The sequence below is a fragment of the Scardinius erythrophthalmus genome, assembly GCF_964197995.2.
Source record: "Scardinius erythrophthalmus genome assembly, chromosome: 7".
In the NCBI taxonomy this organism is placed as follows: domain Eukaryota; kingdom Metazoa; phylum Chordata; class Actinopteri; order Cypriniformes; family Leuciscidae; genus Scardinius; species Scardinius erythrophthalmus.
This window is the reverse complement of record NC_138227.1, coordinates 2,629,020-2,646,971: the sequence shown is the minus strand read 5'-3', so window position 1 is coordinate 2,646,971 and position 17,952 is coordinate 2,629,020. Positions and strand designations below refer to the sequence as shown.

General features: G+C 37.0%; 1 protein-coding gene across 2 annotated transcripts in view; it reads left to right on the top strand.

The window, feature by feature from the left end:
- Positions 1-17,952, top strand: part of inppl1a (inositol polyphosphate phosphatase-like 1a) — a 51,231-nt gene that overhangs the window by 31,699 nt on the left and 1,580 nt on the right. For both annotated transcript variants that reach the window (XM_081371653.1, XM_081371654.1), the window contains 15 exons: positions 1-38; positions 355-472; positions 728-824; positions 903-1,041; positions 2,368-2,467; positions 3,084-3,172; positions 7,468-7,549; positions 8,533-8,622; positions 8,723-8,836; positions 10,281-10,457; positions 11,568-11,723; positions 12,441-12,522; positions 12,621-12,743; positions 12,863-13,553; positions 15,270-15,400. The exon at positions 1-38 is cut by the window's left edge and continues 159 nt beyond it. In XM_081371653.1, coding sequence (XP_081227779.1) covers positions 1-38; positions 355-472; positions 728-824; positions 903-1,041; positions 2,368-2,467; positions 3,084-3,172; positions 7,468-7,549; positions 8,533-8,622; positions 8,723-8,836; positions 10,281-10,457; positions 11,568-11,723; positions 12,441-12,522; positions 12,621-12,743; positions 12,863-13,553; positions 15,270-15,400 — 2,227 coding nt within the window. The remainder of the gene's footprint in view (positions 39-354; positions 473-727; positions 825-902; positions 1,042-2,367; positions 2,468-3,083; positions 3,173-7,467; positions 7,550-8,532; positions 8,623-8,722; positions 8,837-10,280; positions 10,458-11,567; positions 11,724-12,440; positions 12,523-12,620; positions 12,744-12,862; positions 13,554-15,269; positions 15,401-17,952) is intronic.

Sequence of the window (17,952 nt, the reverse complement as noted above, 5' to 3'; positions counted from 1 at the left end):
GCGCACTCAAGGAATACACCGAGATGGACTATAAACCGGTGAGGGAATGTGTGTCAGTGTTTCTGTGTGTTGAGTTTGACCAGGCAGGATATTGAAGAACAAAACCCTGAAATGTATCAAACGTAACACATACTCTTATGTACATAATTTAAAACAAATTTTAAAACAACAACTGTCTCCTCGGCAGACAGATGCAGTTTTAATGACGCTTCGACTGTTATGACTGTGACTTTATTTAGAGTTTAATGTGTGTTTCTGTCTGTGTTTCTCATCTGGCGGCTGAACTTCCCACAGTGAGTTTAACGAGTGCAGGGCTCGAGCAGGAGGAATGAGTGTGTGGTTTCTGTGTCGTAGGTTGCAGTGCAGACGCTGTGGAACATTAAGATCGTGGTGTTGGTGAAGGCGGAGCACGAGAACCGCATTAGTCACGTGGGAATGTCCAGCGTCAAAACGGGGATCGCCAACACACTCGGTCAGAACACACAAACTCAAATTGCTTTCTTCCTCAGTGTCTTTCTGTGTGTGTGTGTGTGTGTGTCTGACTGTCTATGTATGTCTGTGTGCGGGAATCGCCAACACACTTGGTCAGAAGACACACTGACACACTCGGTTCTTCAGTGTTTTTGTCCTATTTAGATTTCGTACTGCAAAACAAGACAAAAGTCCTGAGAAAGAACATGAACCACCAGTTTTTGATTCAGTTCTATACATTTATTAATAATCCTAGGAAACAAAGGAGCAGTGGGCGTGTCCTTCATGTTTAACGGAACATCGTTTGGCTTCGTTAACTGTCACCTGACGTCCGGCAATGAGAAAATCCACAGGTGCGTCTCGAAACACTGACCAGCAAATACACAATTCATTGTTTCGTTTTTTTACTAATGACCTTTGACCCCTGGCAGACGCAACCAGAACTATCTGGATATCCTGCGTCAGCTGTCACTGGGCGATAAACAGCTGAACTCCTTCGACATCTCGCTGAGATTCACGCATCTGTTCTGGTTCGGCGATCTCAACTACCGCCTGGACATGGACATTCAGGTAAAGCGCAAATGAAGCACATGACCGAAACGCTGTTGATGAAAGCATTGTGGTATTCTCTGGGTGTGAAGGATTAGTTGTTGTCAGGCCAATCATGTGAATCTAATGAGATATTATGGTATTATATATCTGTACCCGACTTAGGTCTCAATTGCAAGATATAAACTCGTAATTGTGGGAAAAAGTTTCAATTGCGAGAAATAACGTCAGTATTGCAAGATATAAAATCACAATTGTGGAAAGATAATATTGTAATTGAGGTAAAAAGTCAGAATTGTGGAAAAAAGTCGCAATTGCGATATATATATATATATATAAACTCGCAATTGTGGGAAAAAGTTGCTATTGCGAAAAATAAAGTTAGAATGGCTAGATATAATATCGCAATTGTGGAAAGATTTTGCAATTGCGAGAAAAAAAGTCAGAATACCTAAATAAAATTGTAATTGTGGGGGGAAAAAGTCACAATTGCGAGATATAAAGTCAGAATTGTGAGATATAATCTCGCAATTGTGGAAAAAAAGTCTCAATTGCGAGAAATAAAGAATGGAGAAATATAAACTTTTAACTGTGGGAAAAAGTTGCAATTGCAAGATATAAAGTCAGTATTGCAAGATATAAACTCGTAATTGTGGAAAAGTGTCGCAATTGCGAGAAAAAAAGTCAGAATGGAGAAATATAAACTTGTAATTGTGGGGGAAAAGTCGCATTTTCGATAAATAAAGTCAGTATTACGAGATATAAACTCGCAATAGTGGAAAAAAAGTTGCAATTGCAAGAGATACAGTCAGAATGGAGAAATATAAACTTGTAGTTGTTGGAAATAGTTGCAATTTTTAGAAATAAAGTCAGTATTGCGAGATATTACCTTGTATTTGTGGGGGAAAAGTCGCAATTGCGAGAAATAAAGTCAGAATGGAGAAATATAAACTCGCAATTGTGGAAAAAAGTCCAAATTGTGGAATTTTTTTGCAATTGTGAGAAATAAACTCGTTATTGTGGAAAAAAGTCGCTATTGCGAGAAATAAAGAATTGTGTGAGTCGCAATTACCTTTTTACTCTTTTTATAACGCGTTATTATCGATATTTGACAAGGCATCGTTTTTTCCACTTGGACGAGCAATTCCAGGTAAATAAAGCGTTAGCGTCGTCCGCGCCATGTTGCGTATGATCGCTGTATGAATACTGTGCACAGCATATGAAGCTTCTGTGCGCATGGAAGACCTGGATGATATCCCACAATTCCACAGTGCAGTACACTAGTGTCTGCAGGAGTGTATCGCTGTAACAGCTGTGGCGTCTCAACACTGACTCTCTCTCTCTCAGGAAATCCTCAACTTCATCAACAGGAAGGAGTTCGAGCCGTTGTTGAAGGTGGACCAGCTGAATCTGGAGAGAGAGAAGAACAAGGTCTTCCTTCGCTTCGGTGCGGCTCACCTCTGACCCTCTGTGTGTGTGTGTGTGTGTGTGTGTGTGTGTGTGTGTCTGCATGTCTGTCTGTATGTTGTACAGTCTTTAATTTGTGTTATTTAAAAACCATTGCAATAGTACGAATCTGAGATATTACAATATGATATTATTTATACAATTATATATCTTACAGTTAACACTTTTCAATAAGGTTTCATTAGTTAACATGAACTAACCATGAACATTAATCTCAGTTCATCTCAACATTTACTAATACAGTATTAAAATCAAAGGTTGCATCTGATAATATTAATGAACCATCATTGAACAGTTGTATATTTATTAACTAAAGTTAACAAAGATGAATAAGTACAGTTTATTTAATAAGTACTAATTAATTTATGAATTACTAAAACCCTGGACGTATTCTGTGAGAAATATAACTTCATGTACAAGTATGTTCAGTTTTTGCTCATTTCTACTGTTTCGTGTTTTAAACGCATGTTTGTTCTAGAGTTTTTCCACAAGATTATCTAAACATGTCTTTGAGATTTGAGTCTCTTGGCTCATCAACACTTCCTTTCCCTGCCGCATCATATCCTGTGTGTGTGTGTGTGTGTGTGTGTGTCCAGCGGAGGAGGAGATCACCTACCCCCCCACGTACCGTTACGAGCGCGGCTCACGAGACACGTACGTCTGGCAGAAGCAGAAAGCCACCGGGGTAAATCACTCACACCACACTAACTCTACTCTCCCTCAAGCCATCCTAGGTGTATATGACTCTTCTATCAGACAAACACAATCAGAGTTATATTTTTATATAGTTATACAGAGTTATACACTTTTATGATGGATAGATGCACTTTTATGATTAATAGATGCACTTTTATGATGGATAGATGCACTTTTATGATGGATAGATGCACTTTTATGATGGACAGATGCACTTTTATGATGGATAGATACACTTTTATGATGGATAGATGCACTTTTATGATGGACAGATGCACTTTTATGATGGATAGATGCACTTTTATGATGGATAGATGCACTTTTATGATGGACAGATGCACTTTTATGATGGACAGATGCACTTTTATGATGGACAGATGCACTTTTATGATGGACAGATGCACTTTTATGATGGATAGATACACTTTTATGATATAGATGCACTTTTATGATGGATAGATGCACTTTTATGATGGATAGATGCACTTTTATGATGGACAGATGCACTTTTATGATGGACAGATGCACTTTTATGATGGATAGATGCACTTTTATGCTGGAAAGATGCACTTTTATGATGGACAGATGCACTTTTATGATGGACAGATGCACTTTTATGATGGACAGATGCACTTTTATGATGGATAGATGCAGTTTCATGATGGACAGATGCACTTTTGATGCACTTTTATGATGGACAGATGCACTTTTATGATGGATAGATGCAGTTTCATGATGGACAGATGCACTTTTATGATGGATAGATGCACTTTTATGATGGACAGATGCACTTTTATGATGGACAGATGCACTTTTATGATGGACAGATGCACTTTTATGATGGACAGATGCACTTTTATGCTGGAAAGATGCACTTTTATGATGGACAGATGCACTTTTATGATGGACAGATGCACTTTTATGATGGATAGATGCACTTTTATGATGGATAGATGCACTTTTATGATGGATAGATGCACTTTTATGATGGACAGATGCACTTTTATGATGGATAGATGCACTTTTTTGATGGACAGATGCACTTTTATGCTGGAAAGATGCCTTTTTATGATGGATAGATGCACTTTTATGATGGACAGATGCACTTTTATGATGGACAGATGGACAGATGCACTTTTATGATGGACAGATGCACTTTTATGATGGACAGATGCACTTTTATGATGGATAGATGCACTTTTATGATGGACAGATGCACTTTTATGATGGATAGATGCACTTTTATGATGGATAGATGCACTTTTATGATGGATAGATGCACTTTTATGATGGACAGATGCACTTTTATGATGGATAGATGCACTTTTATGATGGAGAGATGCACTTTTATGCTGGAAAGATGCACTTTTATGATGGATAGATGCACTTTTATGATGGATAGATGCACTTTTATGATGGATAGATGCCTTTTTATGATGGATAGATGCACTTTTATGATGGACAGATGCACTTTTATGATGGACAGATGCACTTTTATGATGGACAGATGCACTTTTATGATGGATAGATGCACTTTTATGATGGACAGATGCACTTTTATGATGGATAGATGCACTTTTATGATGGATAGATGCACTTTTATGATGGATAGATGCACTTTTATGATGGATAGATGCACTTTTATGATGGATAGATGCACTTTTATGATGGACAGATGCACTTTTATGATGGATAGATGCACTTTTATGATGGACAGATGCACTTTTATGCTGGAAAGATGCCTTTTTATGATGGATAGATGCACTTTTATGATGGACAGATGCACTTTTATGATGGATAGATGCACTTTTATGATGGACAGATGCACTTTTATGATGGACAGATGCACTTTTATGATGGACAGATGCACTTTTATGATGGATAGATGCACTTTTATGATGGATAGATGCACTTTTATGATGGACAGATGCACTTTTATGATGGACAGATGCACTTTTATGATGGACAGATGCACTTTTATGATGGATAGATGCACTTTTATGATGGATAGATGCACTTTTATGATGGACAGATGCACTTTTATGATGGACAGATGCACTTTTATGATGGACAGATGCACTTTTATGATGGACAGATGCACTTTTATGATGGACAGATGCACTTTTATGATGGATAGATGCACTTTTATGATGGATAGATGCACTTTTATGATGGACAGATGCACTTTTATGATGGACAGATGCACTTTTATGATGGATAGATGCACTTTTATGCTGGAAAGATGCACTTTTATGATGGACAGATGCACTTTTATGATGGACAGATGCACTTTTATGATGGACAGATGCACTTTTATGATGGATAGATGCAGTTTCATGATGGACAGATGCACTTTTATGATGGACAGATGCACTTTTATGATGGACAGATGCACTTTTATGCTGGAAAGATGCACTTTTATGATGGATAGATGCACTTTTATGATGGACAGATGCACTTTTATGCTGGAAAGATGCACTTTTATGATGGACAGATGCACTTTTATGATGGACAGATGCACTTTTATGATGGATAGATGCACTTTTATGATGGATAGATGCACTTTTATGATGGATAGATGCACTTTTATGATGGACAGATGCACTTTTATGATGGATAGATGCACTTTTTTGATGGACAGATGCACTTTTATGCTGGAAAGATGCCTTTTTATGATGGATAGATGCACTTTTATGATGGACAGATGCACTTTTATGATGGACAGATGCACTTTTATGATGGACAGATGCACTTTTATGATGGATAGATGCACTTTTATGATGGACAGATGCACTTTTATGATGGATAGATGCACTTTTATGATGGATAGATGCACTTTTATGATGGACAGATGCACTTTTATGATGGATAGATGCACTTTTATGATGGACAGATGCACTTTTATGATGGATAGATGCACTTTTATGATGGAGAGATGCACTTTTATGCTGGAAAGATGCACTTTTATGATGGATAGATGCACTTTTATGATGGATAGATGCACTTTTATGATGGATAGATGCCTTTTTATGATGGATAGATGCACTTTTATGATGGACAGATGCACTTTTATGATGGACAGATGCACTTTTATGATGGACAGATGCACTTTTATGATGGATAGATGCACTTTTATGATGGACAGATGCACTTTTATGATGGATAGATGCACTTTTATGATGGATAGATGCACTTTTATGATGGATAGATGCACTTTTATGATGGATAGATGCACTTTTATGATGGACAGATGCACTTTTATGATGGATAGATGCACTTTTATGATGGACAGATGCACTTTTATGCTGGAAAGATGCCTTTTTATGATGGATAGATGCACTTTTATGATGGACAGATGCACTTTTATGATGGACAGATGCACTTTTATGATGGACAGATGCACTTTTATGATGATAGATGCACTTTTATGATGGATAGATGCACTTTTATGATGGACAGATGCACTTTTATGATGGATAGATGCACTTTTATGATGGATAGATGCACTTTTATGATGGACAGATGCACTTTTATGATGGACAGATGCACTTTTATGATGGACAGATGCACTTTTATGATGGACAGATGCACTTTTATGATGGATAGATGCACTTTCATGATGGACAGATGCACTTTTATGATGGATAGATGCACTTTTATGATGGATAGATGCACTTTTATGATGGACAGATGCACTTTTATGATGGACAGATGCACTTTTATGCTGGAGAGATGCACTTTTATGATGGACAGATGCACTTTTATGATGGATAGATGCACTTTTATGATGGACAGATGCACTTTTATGATGGATAGATGCACTTTTATGATGGATAGATGCACTTTTATGATGGACAGATGCACTTTTATGATGGATAGATGCACTTTTATGATGGAGAGATGCACTTTTATGATGGATAGATGCACTTTTATGATGGAGAGATGCACTTTTATGGACTTCAAAACAGAAAGTCATTCACTGCCATTATAAAGCTTGGAAGAGCCAGGACATTTGTTAATATAACTCTGATTGTATTCGTCTGAAAGAAGAAAGTCATATACACCTAGGATGACTTGAGGGTGAGTAAATCATGGGCTAATTTTCATTTTTGAGTGAACTATCCGTTTAACGAAGCTCACATTCATGAGCGTAAAGAAAGAATCCCTGCTAACGTGTTTACGGTCCTGAGGCGGCTACTTCCTGTCACCTGACCTTTGCCACAGGAAGTGAAGCGTCCTGCATTCCTTAAATTCCTCCTGCGTTCCTTCTCTCTCGTCTCTTAGATGCGGACCAACGTTCCCTCATGGTGCGACAGAATCCTCTGGAAATCGTATCCTGAGACGCACATCGTCTGCAACTCGTACGGTACGCAGTCAGCTAATACATACAACTATAAAAGTGTTTAAAAATACATAAACTATAAAAGTGTTTATTTAAAATCCTTCTTTCCATTCAAAAGTATGAGTTTCCACTGAAATCTGAAGCAGCACAACTGTTTTCAACACTGATAATAATCATAAATGTTTCTTGATCATCAAATCCTCATATTAGAGTGATTTCTGAAGGATCATGTGACACTGAAGACTGGAGTAATGATGCTGAACATTCAGCTTTGATCACAGGAATAAATTACACTTTACTGTATATATACATAGAAAACAGCTGATTTACATCAGAATAATATTTAATAATTTTTACAGTATTTTTGATTAAATAAACACAGCCTTGGTGAGCAGAAGAGACTATTTCAGAAACATTAAAAAAATCATAATTATTTTTATTTTGGACCACGAGTGTAAACATTTTTTATATCACTATATATATAATTTATATCATCATTATTATTTATGTTATTATAACACTCTTGTTATTTTAGTTTTCCATTAAGTAGAAAAATCCTCACTAGTTTCGCACTATCACTGAAAAATGTGGACAGAAGTCATTCTAAATATATAAAAATGTTTTAGTAGAAATATCGGTTTAAAAATGTCCTTATTACTAAGCACTTTTAATTTTTTTGAGCGGTTTTACAGTTGCAGATAGACTTACATTTTCATGAAAAAACAAAAACGTGCATTGCTTATTTTTACTAGATTTTTTCTTTTTGCATTGGATCATTGGATCTTGATCAAATAAAAACCATTTCATAGCAAATGCAAATGTGACAAATAACCAGCTGATAAAAGTGTGCAATGAAATCCAGTGGAGTTTTGGCGGTTACTGAGGCTGATTTGCATCAGATTAATATGTAAATAATGTGTGTGTGTGTGTGTGTGTGTGTGTGTGTGTGTGTGTGTGTGTGTGTGTGTGTGTGTGTGTGTGTGTGTGTGTGTGTGTGTGTGTGTCAGGCTGTACAGATGATATTGTCACCAGTGATCACTCGCCTGTCTTCGGCACGTTTGAGGTTGGCGTGACGTCTCAGTTCGTCTCTAAGAAAGGTAATGGGTTTGATCCCAGTGTTCAGTGTTGTTCTGGTTTGATCCCAGTGTTCAGTGTCGTTCTGGTGAAACTGGTTTCTGAGATGCTCTTCCTCCTCAGGTCTGCCCAAGTCTTCAGAACAAGCGTACATCGAGTTCGAGAACATCGAGGCCATCGTGAAGACCGCCAGCAGAACCAAGTTCTTCATCGAGTTTTATTCGACGTGTCTGGAGGGTGAGAAACTCAGTCAGGAGCAACAAATCAGTGAAAATAAACGAGACTATCTTTATGACATCATAATCCAGAGTTCAACATTCATCATCATTATCACTGAAAATCTGAGATCTGATTAATCAAATATTCATGACGCACTCACACGGATTTTATAGATGAAATTTGTATATATAATTTATATCATCATTAATTCATGTAATTATAGTATTAATAATTATTATACATAGTATAATAAAGAATTATATATATATATATTATAATAAATGTACTATATATGTAAATAAAGTAAATAGTATATATGCCAATAATAATTATACTTAATTATGTAATAATAGTTTCTGTGAATCAGTTCAAACTGTGTTTTGATGAATTGATTCAAATGGATTTACTGATTTGTTCTGAAAAATCATAATTTTTAAAGTATTAAAATGTTTTACTAAAAATATGCGATTAGCTGTTGCAATAAATATGCAAGTATTGATGTTTATTACTATCTACTGTTATATTAGTGCATATAAATTAATAGATTTATTATTTATTCATCTCATTATTGAAAATTTTTTACAAGTCATTAAAAAAATTATTAAATGTTTTACTAAAAATATCTAATTAAATATTGCATTAAATATGAAAAAAAGAAAAATTATTAACATGCATTATTATATACATTAATAGAATTAAATATTCTTATTTATTTTTTATTCGTATGGTCACTTAATGTCATTTAAATATATTAAAATGTTTTAGTAAAAGATATGCAATTAAACATTGCATTAAATATGCGATTAACTATGGCAATAAATATGCAAGTATTGATGTTTATTCATCTTGTCACTGAAAAATGTTTAAATAAAAATATGCAAATAAATGTTGCATTAAATATGCAAATATTGATGTTTATTACTATGCATTATGTTGGTGCATAAAAATGTATATAATTAAATATTCTTATTGTTTATTAAAGTCGTCACTGAAAAATGTTGACAAAAGTCATTCTAAATATATTAAAATATAAAATAATTAAATATTGCATTAAATACTGCATAGTAATAAACATTAAATAATTACATATTTTATTGTTGCATAAAGAATGAAATATTCTTCCTTGGGTTAATTTGTCAGAAAACGTGCCTAGAGCATTTTACCTAGACTTTTACTTTGCTTTAAACATTAAGAATCAACCCGTCTCAGATTTTCTAGATCAGATTTCCGGCGATTACAGTGATGAATGTTGGACCGAAGCATTTACATGCATTGAACTTCCTTGTTTCTGGGTTAATCTGAATATGCAGCAGGAAATAATGTGGACTGGGTGAATTTTTTTTAAAAATGTGAAAAATGTGGTGTCTACCACATTATTGACTGTGTTTACTATGGCATAAACCTCATAAACCTCATAGTTTAGTGATGTGTAACCTGTGTGTGTGTGTGTGTGTGTGTTTAGAGTTTAAGAAGAGTTATGAGAATGACACTCAGAGCAGTGATAACGTGAACTTCTTGCGCGTGGGCTGGTCGTCGAAACAGCTGACGACACTGAAGCCCATCTTATCCGACATCGAGTACCTGCAGGACCAACATCTGCTGCTCACCGTCAAATCTCTGGATGGATATGAATCATACGGTGTGTGTGTGTGTGTGTGTGTGAATGACATCACATCTGCTTTGAAATTGTGTATTGTGAAAAGCGCTATACACGCTCTTCGGGTGTCGCTCAAAAATTACAGAAATGTATGTTTTTATTTCAATTAAATTAATGTACTATATTTTAGTTTGATAGTGTTTTTAATTTAATATTTTGCATGGTACTAAATAATTTTTTCGCTGTATTTATAATCCATTTATTCACTTTTTGAGCTTAGCCATGAAAATTGAATTTCCAAATTAAACTGTGGTAAATCTTGAACGCTTCAGAGCGACAGACTGAAGTTTGATCTCTTTTCAAACACGACACTTGGCAGATTATTGATGAAGTGAAAAAAGTTTTAAAAAGTGAACTTTAAAAAAAGTTACAGAATTTTACATTTATTGCTATGAAAAATTAGCAAAAATACTATTTTCAATTTTTATATGAAATATATATTTTCAAAAACATAATTTACTAAAACTGTGAGAAAATCAAAGCCATAAATCTAAACAAGTTTTGTTCCAAATTTGAGGTTGATATCTCATAAATGATCTTTCAGTGCGATGTTGTTCGGCTGCAGTACCAAACGCTTCCACTAGAGGAAACTCGTCTCTCGTTCATTTCTGATGCATGAACAAAACAAGTGTGGTTATTGTTTACAGGACCATTTAACCTGTTCGAATCATGATTTGTGTGTGTGTTCACACAGCAAGTGCCAAAACCTTGACCAAGTTTCGTACCATTCCAATGAAGTAAAAAATTCTAAAAACAAAACAAATGTAAAATTCAAGAGACTGTATAAAGTATCAGAAACTGTTGCAGCGCCACCTTGTGGTCATGCTGAGGATACAGTCTGAACTCCTGCTGGATTATGATTTGTATTCTGATACACATATATGCGTTCAGATGAAGCACTGCATTCTTCTGCATTTCTCTGAGTATTTCTGGGTTTGTTTATATCACGTGTTAGTCAAGGTTTCTTGGACCAAAAAAACTAGACATTTTTCTAGTTTAGTGTCAGAAAATGGACTGAAGAGGATTTATGTTTTGTTTTGCTTGCATTTCTAATGTGTGTGTGTGTATGTGTGTGTGTGTGTGTGCGTGCAGGGGAGTGTGTGTTGGCGCTGAAGTCGATGATTGGCAGCACGGCGCAGCAGTTTCACACGTATCTCTCCCACCGCGGCGAAGAGACGGGAAACATCCGCGGATCCATGAGAGTCAGAGTCCCTTCAGAGAGGATGGGGACCAGAGAGAGACTCTACGGTACTGAGAGTGTGCAGAGTGTGCGAGAGTGAGTGAGTGTGCAAGAGTGAGTGTGTGTGCGAGAGTGAGTGTGTGTGCGAGAGTGAGTGTGTGTGCGAGAGTGAGTGTGTGTGCGAGAGTGAGTGTGTGTGCGAGAGTGAGTGTGTGTGCGAGAGTGAGTGTGTGTGCGAGAGTGAGTGTGTGTGCGAGAGTGAGTGTGTGTGCGAGAGTGAGTGTGCGAGAGTGAGTGTTTGTGAGAGTGAGTGTGCGAGAGTGAGTGTGTGTGTGTTTGCGAGAGTGAGTGTGCGAGAGTGAGTGTGTGTGTTTGTGCGAGAGTGAGTGTGCGAAAGTGAGTGTGCGAGAGTGAGTGTGCGAGAGTGAGAGTGTGAGAGTAAGTGAGTGTGCGAGAGTGAGTGAGTGTGCGAGAGTGAGTGAGTGTGCGAGAGTGAGTGAGTGTGCGAGAGTGAGTGAGTGAGTGTGCGAGAGTGAGTGCGAGAGTGAGTGAGTGTGTGTTTGTGAGAGTGTGAGTGTGCGAGAGTGAGTGTGCGAGAGTGAGTGTGCGAGAGTGAGTGTGCGAGAGTGAGTGAGTGTGAGTGTGCGAGAGTGTGACTGAGATTCTCTCTCTCTCTCTCTCTCTCTCTCTCTCTCTCTCTCTCTCTCTCTCTCACACTCACTCCCTCTCTCTCTCACACACTCTCTCTCTCTCTCTCTCTCTCTCTCTCTCTCTCCCTCCTTCAGAGTGGATCAGTGTTGATAAGGACGAGACTGGCGGATCGAGGGGCAGAACTCTTCCTCCCAGAGCCACACACGATTACGTCAAGTGAGTTCATGTTGAAACATTAATTTCTTGACATGATTATTGTTTCTGCAAGCGTGTTTTTGACCCAGTGAAGTGAGTGTTTCATTCTGGTCCTGTAGACCGTCCACCAGCAGGAAGTTGGGGTCAGCTGACCTCGGGAAGGTTTCAGAGGAGGGAGACAAGAGCGTCACAGGGAGACACACACACACACACTCCTCTAAAGAGGACAGCGCACAGAACAGGTGGATACACACACACACACACTCACTCACTCACTCACAGACACACACACACACATTCACACACTCACATCGTTTTAGTTAGTCACTGATAGTAACTCTGACTGTTGTTGGTTTATCAGACTCAAACAGGATCCGTTTGATAGCGACGCCACATCCTGCAAGAACAGCTTCAATAACCCCGCCTACTACATCCTCGAGGGCGTTCCCAACCAATCAGCAGCCCTGGCCTCCGACCTGCTCCCAGGCTCCGCCGCTCCTCCACTAGCCAATAAAACAGCGGCTCCTGTGGGGAAGAACAAGCCTCCCAGTGGCAGTTCGGCTCAGGTTCGCTGGCACCCGGTTCGGTCAATCAGCGAAGAGGGATCTTCGGAAGACGACGGGAACATCGGGACTCACGTCGCGTCACTCAATCGCCCTCCACCGGATTTCCCTCCTCCGCCTCTTCCCAAAGAAATCCCTGAAAATTCATTCGGAAAACCGCGAATGTTTCCGGACCTCGCCGACGTCAAGATCCCGTCCAAACCGCTGCCGTCTCCATCTGGAGGAGGAGGCGTGGCCTTCTGTCTGGAGGCTCCGCCCATGCTGAACCCAAGCTCCGCCCCTTTCCGACGAGGAGGCGGAGCTTCCCCACTGGATGACCAGTCGTGTTCCGTTCTGCAAATGGCGAAGACACTGAGCGAAGTGGAGTATCCGTCCGGGAGAGAAAGGGGCGGAGTCGGGAAAGGGGCGGAGGCTTCTCACATGAGAGGCTTGACCTTCCCACCGCGATCCATACAGGAGGAGAGCATCGCTGAAGACCTGCCGGAGGAGGTGAGAGACACACACACTCACACTCACTCACTCACTCACTCACTCACTCACTCACTCACTCACTCACACACTCACACACAGACACACACACTCACACACTTGAACACGGAATTGATTCCTCTTTTGCGTTTCCTTGCCCTTGAACGGACACACACACACACACACACACACATAATTATGTTTAAATATCCGTCTCGACAAGTATTCTCTCGGTTCTGTCATGAGTGAACAGTTGAGAAAGAAACCGGGTGTTTGTCAGTTTATTTGGCCTTAAAGTGACGTCAGCCTAATATTCCTGCTGTCGTCTGTCATTAATGTTAATAAAACAACAGAATACAGCTTTAACAAAGATGAAACTATATTTAATTTATACAGTGAACAGATAGTGTTGTAGGCTTAATTATTAATTTCTGTACCAAAAAAAAAAAAAAATAATAATAATATATATATATATATATATAGTGCTATGCATAAGCATACTTTGCTTTTCATTTATTACTTTAAGCTCACTTGAAGTTCTTTGATACTACATCAAAAACTACTAGCCTGACTGATAAAGTTCAAACATTATTAAAAACAAGTGAACAGTCAGTAATAAAATAAGAAAAAATTCACAAATTACAAGCAGAGATGAATACTAAATTACAAAGCTACAAAGTCGAACAGTAGTATTTTGTTTACATTTACATTTAATTATTTAGCAGACGCTTTTATCCAAAGGGACCTTAGTTAACACTGTGAACTAACATGAACAAACAATGAACCGTTGTATTTTTATGAACTAACATTAACCCTTGTGCGACCTTATGGACATTTGTCTTTCTCAGTTTAGTTTTTTGATAATTTTGCCAGTGTTATTAATGCCAACGGCATGAATTTTGGCACAGGTGTGTATTTTTATTGGAATTTTACTATTTCACCCCCATTTCCTTTAATAAATCTATGTTGCACCAGTAACACACAATAGTTCCTCTCAATAATGTCCCCATTGACACCCATTAAAGCTGCTATTTTAAATCCCAGGGCCGTTTCACTATAACATGATGCAATCTTTGTTAACAGGCTTTAATTCTGTGGGCAAGGCTTCAGAATTTACATTTGTACTATTTTTCACCAGATGTGCCATTATCTCAAGTTTGGCCTTTAAAGCAAACACTCGCTTTATTCCTGTTTTCTGCTTCTGCATATTATAGAGACAATTAGATAAATCATGCAGCGAAAGGTGTGTGTGTGTGTGTTTGTTTGTTGGTGTGGATGTCAGAGTGTGCTTTGAATGTGTGTAATAAAAAAAAAAGTGTGTGTGTGCTTGTAATATTTGAGAGAGAAAAACTGAACTGCGAATCCCTAAATCTGTCGCTGCGCTGGAGCAAACTCTCACTGAAAGCTCATCTCTGGAGATTTCTCCTCACAGTTGGAACGCGACTTGTTTGGATTTATCGCTTCGATGTTTCTAGCAGTTTTAGTTTTCATAAACTTAAACCTCTATAACTTTTTTTTGTTTTTTTTGTTTTCACTTTTTAAACTTTTTTTACTTCAACAATAATCTGCCATGGGTCTTTAAAATGAGACGAATCTTAGCGGATTAGTTCACTAAAAATAAACATTCTGTCATCATTTACTCTCCCTCAAGTTGTTTCAAACAGTTGATTGGACCCCATTGACTTCCACAGTATTTTTTTCATGCTTATGTGTGTGTGTGTGTGTGTGTGTGTGCAGGGCCTGTGGCATGACGACAGCAGCAGTGTGTCAGTAGAGTACAGTGTTGGCGAGTGGCTCCAGAAGCTCGGGCTCCAGCATTATGAGGAAGGGCTCCTGCACAACGGCTGGGACGACCTGGAGTTCCTGAGGTACGAGACTCTGACTCTCACAGCTTAAAGAGTTCCCTTTCTGTTACGTCTCTGAGTAGTAGAAACAGCCGGTGTGTGTGTGTTTGTGTGTGTGTGTGTGTGTGTGACCCCACTGATTCGTTCACTTGATTCTCACAGATAGAACCACACAAAGACATTATACACTGCAAAAATGCTTTTCTTACTCAGTATTTTTGTCTTGTTTCCAGTCCAAATATTAAAAACATTCTCAAATCAAGATGCATTTACTAAAGTAGTAAAATGTCATCAGATATTAAGTCTTGTTTTCTTGGGAAATTAATCAAAATTAAGTGAGTTTTTGCTTAAAAAAAGCAAAATTATCTGCTAATGGGGTGAGAAAAATAATCTTGTTTCTGCTTGAATTGAGATTAGATCAAATAATATTTTTCTGACCCCATTGGCAGATCATTTTGCTTTTTTTAAGCATCAACTCACTTAATTTTGATTAATTTCCCTGGGAAACAGGACATAATATCTAATGGCATTTTACTCATCTAGTAAATGCATCTTGATTTAAGAATATTTTTAATATTTGGACTGAAAACAAGACAAAAATACTGAGTAAGAAAAGCGTTTTCTGCAGTGTGCCGAGTTCCCTCACGCAGCGCATTTACTGGAAACACATGAGAAAACACAATTTAACAATCAATAAATGACTTGATTGATGAACTCAGTTCTTTTTTTCATATGCTTTCGTGAACACAAAAACATAACATAATGCAAACAATAATACATCATACCTGGAAATACATGCGAAAACACTAAACTGACGTGAGTTCTTGGTCATCCGCTCACAAAACTGTTAAAAATCATACGTGTACAAATATTCAAGACGAATGCTCAGAATGAAAAGAAATACAGCAAATTCCATATAAATGTGATATGCGTATACAACACATGAAAGACAAATATTCATCAATTATCTTTATCACTCCAACATGAAATAAAAGAGTCTCAAACACATTTCTAAAGAGATATGTTTGACTTTGAAGGAAAATAAAGTTATATGTACCAAGATGAGAGAAATTCAGCTGACGTCACACATTTCTTACATCACTGTCTCATAATCCCCTCCACTTAGAGCTGTTTAATACACATTAACATTAAACAATGGAATTGCTTTACAACTAGAACAGGCATTTTGGCACAATTCATAATTTATTCACAATTTTCATTGGTCATTTTTCTGCTACTCAGAGCTGATCGCGGCCCCAAGAATGATCACTCGATATAACTTCTTCATTCCCACCATCAGGGAACGAGGGTTACGTCAGTAATAAAGACATTCACTCTTGTGTTGGTTTAAACACGTATGGCTGACTTCTGAGGAACACAAACACTGCTTTGCTTGAAGTCTCAGTGAACTCAAGTTTTCAAGCTTAAAAAAAATGCAGAAATCCAGAAGCACCATTAAAGTATCATAACTCTTCACAAATGTTGGAGATGAAAGGCCTAGGGTAACTTCACCTGTGTTATAGTGGCAGTTCTTACTCGTCACAGACGTCAGTCAAAAATACTGTCAAACACAAAAATATACAACAGTTGTGTTGTCTCCTGTATGCTGTGATATTGCACTTGTTAAACCTTTATCTTGTGTTACCTTAAACCTTCAAACACAAGTTGTATCCATAAATGACAGACAATATGGTAAGAAATCTGTTTCTCCTTTATTTCCGTTCCTTTAAGTGTGCGTAGCCATTAAAGACACAGAACAGACATTATAAACCACAAAACATGGGAAATAATACTGAAATATAAACATAGGAAATATGAGAATTGCCTCTCAAAGAAAATGATCCTTTCAGTTATTACTTGCTAAATCCACACTCTAAACAAACAATAATAATATACACAATATTGATATATATAAAATTGGCTCTTACAAATGTGGTCATGTAGGTTTACAATTTTTGTTTTTGGTTATTTATTCTTATTTTTTAGTAGCTTTCCAACAGTGTATTTTTAATTCAATGTATATTAAAGTCAGTGTCATTTGGTTTTCTGCCTAATAAAAGCTGTGTGGTTTAATGTTTAAAAGCCATCAATATTTGTTTTGTAATTTGTACTGTTGTTTTGTAAGATAAATGATGATTATTATTATTATAAAATATTTTTTATTTTACTGTACTTTAGGTTTATTATTATTACTGTAATATAGTAATTATAATTGGTTTGTTTAATTAATTTAATTTTATAAAATAAAAATGTTAAAGTTGCAAAATGCCTTTGACAAATGTAGTTAGTCATGTAGTATCCAATTTTTTTATTAGTTATTTAACCAATTTTAAATAGGTTTCCTACTGTGTACTTTTAATTTAATGTCTATTAAAGTCAGTATCATTTGGTTTTCCGCCGAAATAAAAGTTCTGTGGAATAATGTTTGAAAACAATTAAGACAGCCATAAATATCAGTATTGTAATTTTACTGTTGTTCTATATTAGTTTTAGTTATAATTATAATTATCAAATATTTTTATTTTACAGCATGTTATTACTATTATAATATGAAATAAGATTTAATTTTTGCAATT